The sequence below is a fragment of the Eschrichtius robustus genome, chromosome 13 (assembly GCF_028021215.1).
Source record: "Eschrichtius robustus isolate mEscRob2 chromosome 13, mEscRob2.pri, whole genome shotgun sequence".
NCBI classification, from domain to species: domain Eukaryota; kingdom Metazoa; phylum Chordata; class Mammalia; order Artiodactyla; family Eschrichtiidae; genus Eschrichtius; species Eschrichtius robustus.
In genome coordinates, this window is record NC_090836.1 from 53,447,427 (window position 1) to 53,454,265 (window position 6,839).

The 6,839-nt window shown below is 43.8% G+C and overlaps 1 protein-coding gene across 2 annotated transcripts in view; it reads left to right on the forward strand.

The window, feature by feature from the left end:
• SRGAP1 (SLIT-ROBO Rho GTPase activating protein 1) overlaps nt 1-6,366 on the forward strand; it is a 278,005-nt gene extending 271,639 nt beyond the window's left edge. For both annotated transcript variants that reach the window (XM_068562033.1, XM_068562032.1), the window contains exon 22: nt 1,118-6,366. In XM_068562033.1, coding sequence (XP_068418134.1) covers nt 1,118-1,495 — 378 coding nt within the window. In that variant the 3' untranslated portion in view covers nt 1,496-6,366. The remainder of the gene's footprint in view (nt 1-1,117) is intronic.
• The last annotated feature ends 473 nt before the right edge of the window (nt 6,367-6,839 follow it).

The following is a 6,839-nucleotide window of genomic DNA, read 5'->3' on the forward strand; positions in this document are numbered from 1 at the left end:
TGCCACCTGGTTATTTTGACATTTAAAAATACACATACACATACACCATATTACAGAAATGCCCTCTATGAGGCAGTACCACTTCCATTGAGATCCACTGGACAAAAGCGTCAGGGGAAGTCTTAAAATGAATTCTGAAGAACTGCTAGGAGTTAGCCAAGTATATAGTAAGTGCTCAAAAATTATTATTTGTTGAATGAATGAAGCCTGATTTTTCATGCCTATACACTTTTATTTCTTAAGAAATTGTTGCGGTATCTAAATTTAAGCCATCTTTTACCACAGACTGAAATAGAATTCCATATAAGATGTCAGCATGTAAGGTCAAAACCACCAGAAGCCTGCCACGTGCCTCAGAATGGCCAGTGCTTGTTCTGTGGCTCTTTAAGCCACTGGTGCCATCGCATCTCTTGTCTCCTGCACATTCCGAGTCACGGTAGTCATGTGAGATGGCATTAGGTTTACACACTCCACAGGCTGGTGTTAAAACCATCATGCTTTTGCTGGTCTGCTTGCTTTGAAGTGAAGTATATGGTTTCTATACCTTAGTATTCATTATCAGCCTAGTGTGTCTCTCTTTCTGGTTATTTTTTTTTCCAGCTAATTATCGAGTTATTGACACACAGCACCATATAAGTTTAAGGTGTACCACATAATGATTTGACTTACACGCATCATGAAATGACTATCACAATAAGTGTAGTGAACATCCATTATCTCATATGGATACAAAATTAAAGAAATAGAAGAAAAAATGCTTTTCCTTGTGATGAGAACTCTTAGGATTTACTCTCTTAACCTTCATATGTAACCTACAGCGGTGCTCGTTACATTTATCACATTGTACATCACATCCCTAGTACTTAATTCATCTTATGACTGGGAGTTCGTCCCTTTCGACTGCCTTCATCCAATTGCCCATCCCCGCAACCCCCCGCCTCTGGGAACCACAAATCTGATCTCTTTCTCTATGAGTTTGTTTTTGAAGTATGCTTGACCTACAACACTGCTAATTCCTGTTACATGACATAGTGATTCGATATTTCTATACATTTCAAAATGATCACAATAAGTTTAGTTACTTACCATCTCTCATTTCTGGTTATTTTTCCAACAGGATATTGAAGAGACGATGAACACTGCTTTGAATGAACTCCGAGAACTGGAGAGACAGAGTACAGCAAAGCATGCCCCCGATGTGGTGCTGGATACCTTAGAACAAGTGAAAAACTCTCCCACCCCTGCCACGTCCACGGAATCTCTCAGCCCTTTGCACAACGTTGCCCTCAGGAGCTCTGAGCCTCAGATTCGACGTAGCACTAGCTCCTCCAGTGACACAATGAGTACTTTCAAGCCTATGGTGGCGCCCAGAATGGGCGTGCAGCTGAAGCCCCCAGCCCTTCGGCCGAAACCTGCTGTTCTTCCAAAAACAAACCCTACCGTAGGGCCCACCCCACCTTCCCAGGGTCCAGCAGACAAGTCTTGCACAATGTAAAAACCAACTGAGCGAGCATATGGGGAGGTGATTAGAAAGAGAAAACGGATTAGTGACAAAAGTCAACAATCCTTAACTTTCCTTAGTCGTGTGCTTATAACTGGAGACCCTTTGGCTTTTCTGTGTTCTCGAATGTAATGTCTGAGACTAGCTAAATTAACACGGGCATTTGTATTTTGTAATTTCATCCTTTTTTTTTTAATAACTGGACATATCCTGTGTCATTTTAAAGACAATAGAAACACTTAGACTTACTTGAAAATCCAATGCTGCACCATTTGTAATGAAGGCAACGCCGCTCTGCCCTGCACGTTGCACGGTGCTTCAGGCTTAGTGTAGCCTGGATGAGTCAGAAGCGTCTGAATCCAAAGGCAGGAGGATCTGAGTTCCAGGCCTTGGAAGGTAACCAGTGTTGGTCTCTGGCACTCGGGGTAAGGCTAAAGGTGACAATGGCATTGTTTGGTAGCTGACAGTGAGTACCTCTTATTCCATGCAGTGGGGCGGGGGGCTGGCTCTTGCTGCAGACTTGCTGTTGTCACAGTGGGGTATTCCCAGTGCGAGCTGCAGCCCACCGCCTGAATGAGTAGGATGATTGCCTCTTTCGTAACAGTCGTTTCCCTGGGTCCAGGTGAAAGTCTCAGCAGGAGGGGGTAGAACCTCTGCAGTTACTGCTTGAACTGAACCTGGGAAAGGACAGTCCTCCAGAGCTATTGCTGTGACTCTTTCCCCAAGCCTGATCAGGCCCCGGAGGGTTTCCAAGTCCATCCCCTGCATTCACTGCAGACTAGAACAGTCTAATTTTAAAGACTTTCTGGTTACACTACTCCATGAACCCCTTCAGAGGTCTGTTGTTGCCTAGAAAACAACTTCTAGCTCCCCTAAGCCCCCGTGTCTTCCTCTGTGGCAACGGAGAAAGCAGACAGCGCACAAGTCCTTGGTTCGCCGGCCTTCCCTCCCCCTGACAAGATGACCTGGGTTCCTTTAAACGTGCTACATAGGCCTGATGATCCTAAATTGAATCCCCAGCTCCCCTAGGCGTTTGTCTCTTTGAGCTACGGTACTGGCGTAAGAGCCAGAGCAGCCAAGGTGGGAGGAGGACCTCATGGTTCCAGGATGACTTCCTCCCAGTTGTGCACCCTGGAACCATGGCTTTTTTTGTTTTCTCCGTGTGGTCTCTACATCATTCACACAGTCAGCTAAACTCCACTGACACCCTCTTTCTCTGACATCCTCACCCATAGACAGTTTTTCTTTAGCCCATATTTATGCTCTGTTTCTCCTCTATCTTAAAAAGGTTGCTTTGAATTCAGTTGTTTTTACTAAGGTACAGATCACCACTGTCCTAGCAGCAGCAGCTTATTACCATCTGTAAACCTATGAGCATTTTATCTACTCTGTCGTTGAACTTACTGAGGAAGAGTTTTTTTGTTTGTTTTTTGGTTTTGGGGGGTTTTTTGTTTTGTTTTTTGTTTTCAGAAAAATGGGTGGCCAGAACTAACCCCTCTGGACCACTTTGATTTCAAACTGGCAGCCAACTGCATGCCCACCTAAGAGTTACAGTACGGACTTGGATTTCTCAGCTTATTGGTGGATGCATCAATGTGGAAAAAATGGGGATTTGTACTAAAATCAAGATCATTACTTTGATCTCTACCTCAGTTTGCCAGTCTAATCATTCTAATGCAAAGAGAGATTACATTTATGAGATATTGTTACCTTTCCAAGTCACACTGCTGGTTGCTTGCCTGCCGCCTGATTTCACAAATGGATTAAATAGTGAAAAAAATTATTTCAAGTATAATATTTCCAGGTATTGTAAACCTCTGAATTTTTACAACATCCTTCTTGCCCATTTTGAAAAAGAGGCCCAGCTCAGCATCTTGTGCAACCCCCCACCCTCTCCCTTGAGCTTTAGTGGTCCTTCAGCACCTTTGGGCACCATGGAAACCCAGCCAGGACTGAGCTCTGAATAGCACGAACCCCTTTAAACAACCTTCCCAAATTTCTAGGAAACTGAAACTTTTAAGATAATCTCCCAGTTCTTTCTAGATTCCACTGTGGTCTCTAATTCTCTGTTGTTACATGGGGAAACAGAAACAGAGAAAAGGTGGAGGTAATGGGGGAGGAAACTTTAAATCTTTTAGAAATTAAAGAGGATTCTTAAAAAAACCACTTCCTTATTTTGATGGATGAGTAAGATGTTAACAGAGGGCATCAAAAGGGCAGAGGTGTTTTGAACTTACTAATTTTTGAAGCGTTCTTTTACAAGGTGTAACTTTAGCTTTTCAGATCTTACTCCTGCAAACTCATTTCTTCAGACTTCTCCCTGGTAATCCTCCCCAGTGTCTCCTCTCTTTGCTGTTGACACCTGCGATGGAATGAGGACTGCCTTTCCACCCTCCAGATCAGGACTCCGCTGCCTCGGATGGCAGAGGACACAGACCTCAGAGCCTCAGAGGCTGTGCCTTCTTCCAGGAAACATTTCCGAATACTCTCCCATCGATCCCTCTCTTTACCTGTCTCTGTCTTTTCTCTCTATAACTCTGTTGTCACCCTGAGGCTTTTTTTTTTTTTTCTTCCCAATTCCCAGGAAAGGATGTGACCTCAGAGTGAGTAAGGACTCACTAATCCTTACTTTGTTTAGTAAAAGCCTTCAGATTCCAAGGATAAGACAAAGTGGCCGCTTCACAAAGGATCCAGAATAACACCCAGTAAGTTCCTTAAAAGTCTCAGCAGCTGAGAGGGTTCACCTGTATGTGGGCCTCTTTACCGCCACAGGTGTAGCCCACCGTGGGGAGGTGGGAAGGCACAAGGAATGGGGAGAGAAGAAAGAAAATAAGTCCCTGAGATGTTATGCCGCAGTTTCAAGGATCTTAACGGTTCATGTGCAGTTTGGGAAGTGGGTCATTTTGATGATGGGTAAATGATGGTTCTACAAAGACTACCTGACTCCACTTACACAAGAATATGTATTCACAGCTGATATAACTGAATGTTCATGTCCCATCCACAGAACTCACTGAAGTAGATTTACCAAATTGGCCTTTCTGTTTGGGTGAGGATGCTTGGAGTGGGTCGTTAGGATAGAGTGGACGGTTCTCAGTACCTGTTTCCTGATGAGTGTTCTGTAAATTATTTCAATCCATTGAATGGCCCTTTGTAGAGCTCCATGTTCAAGTGTGGCGTAAATGCCATTGTTCAACAACAGTTTTTCACATTTTCACACAATGTAATCTGACTTTGGTGCCCCTTGAGCAATCCACAGAACAAAGTACAGCAGGGTCCCACTTAATCTACAGCAATGAACATGAACAGTGATCAATGGATATAGAGCGCCAAGGGTCAAATTGTATGCGTTTTCTGTCTTTGTGCTTTTGCCATTCCCAAAAATGGGTTTATAATTTAATTAAGAAAAAGAAAAAAGGGGGGGACATGGTGGTCTCCTTAGCATTTGGGAATGAAGCATAGCCCCTGGGGTCTATAAACTGAAGAAACTTTAGTAATCACAGCCTCTGAAATCCAAAGTTAAAGAGCCTGTGGTTCTGTTGGGTTTAGAAGACTTCAGATTTGGGATGACATTTATTCCTGACCACAGTAGTGAGGGGCCATGGATGCAGGAAATGCGCTTGGGGCTGAGTCTTGCTCTGAGTTACCTGCCACAAAGGCCCCAAGGCACGGGCAGCTTAGAAGTGAAGTCTCTTCCCACGTATGAATGAGCTCACGACTGGAGACTGGCCCCTGAGCTAAAAGCCAACCTCCAGCTGGGCTGGGGTGTCAGGCGTGGGGCAGGGTGACTGGCACAGCTTTGTTCAAATCAGTAAAATAAACTGGAGATTGAGCTTTCACTCACCCACTCTAGTATACTTTCTTTACACAAAAAAAAAAAAAAGTCTACGTAGTATAATCAAAATGGTACCTGTATCTTAAAATTACGTAGGGAATTTTGTATGCTTAAATAATTGTTCTGGGTTCCATAATGCTTATCTTAGAAACTGTTTAGTAAAAGAAAATACATAAACCGTGCATTTGTGAATGCCCCCCCCCTTAGAACATTCATCCGAGCTCAATGTGTAGTGTGATGGTTATTATAGATGTTTAAAGTATAGTAAGTGGCTGTGTGACAGGAGAGACTGCTATTTACCTACTGACTTAAGGGTAACTCCTGCCCACATAATTAAATCAGTATTGTCCTTTCCTGTCGGTTTGATTAATTGCAGTATTGGTGGCTTCCTGCTTGTGACTGTTACCTGATCGTGTCAATGTACATCTGTAGTATGTACATGTGAAAGTGCCTTTCTATTTTAGAGGAGTTTTAGCCTTGTTCTTTACTGTTGCCCCGCCCACCTCCTCCCCCCCCCAAGTGCCACCCCAATTCCTCCGTCCACTTGACTGTTTTGAAACTTCCTTCACTCTCTCCCAGCTGCTTCTCCATCCCCACCTTTTCATGCCTCGGTGCTCAGTATTGTCCTGTCTTGCATCCTTGTCGGTCATGGTCAGGTCATGGTCATCAGACGTGTTGTTTTCCTCTTAGCCGTGACTGTGCCTTTCCCTCCCCACAGTCACTCTCCGGGTCCCCCGCAAATCGCCCCCCTCCCCTCCCGTGCTCACGTGCTGCTGACGGCCATCCTGTTCGCCTCTGCTCTGTACTGCCTCTTACCGTGACATTCCCTCGTCTCTGAGGCGAAAGTAAAGGGGGATGCTTTTCTAGTTCTGGAAGAGAGAAAAAAAAACGTTTTGTTAATCTGTTGTGACAATGCACTTTTATGTATAAGTACTGTACATTTTGGCATGTACCATTCCAGGCTTCAGTATACAGTCAGGTCTGTTCTTCATGGTGTATCTTTATAATAAATAAGATAGTTCTGGCTGCCTTTGTCGGCTTCCGATGGTCTGATTCTCTGCCGTGTTTTCATTCCTTTCTTTTTCTAATCACTATTTAACACCTCCCCACCCCGCCAGAGCTGAGTTGCCTTAAATCGTTAAATCGTATGAAACTACCTTTTTTTAAAAAAAAAAAAAAAAAAAAAGCTTTCATCTTGGATTTTGGTTTGTGAATTTGAAAATGAGGCCTCATGCACAGGGCCTTGTCCATGAAGCCAGGGTTTTTTAGAAGCATAGTTCGGAGACCCCTCTGTAATAAGAGAGACGAGGCTGGGAGAGTCTTAACTAAGAGGCTGAGAGTGCAGTCCTCCTAAACACTCCAGACTGAAATCTTTCCTTTGAGGAGTTTTTGACACAGTAAACCTTGTCAAGCTGATTTTGGGTTTCATTTGAATACATTGAAATGCAATCCTTAGGTATATAGACTATGTTTAGAATTCCCCCGTGTATGGATATTTTATCT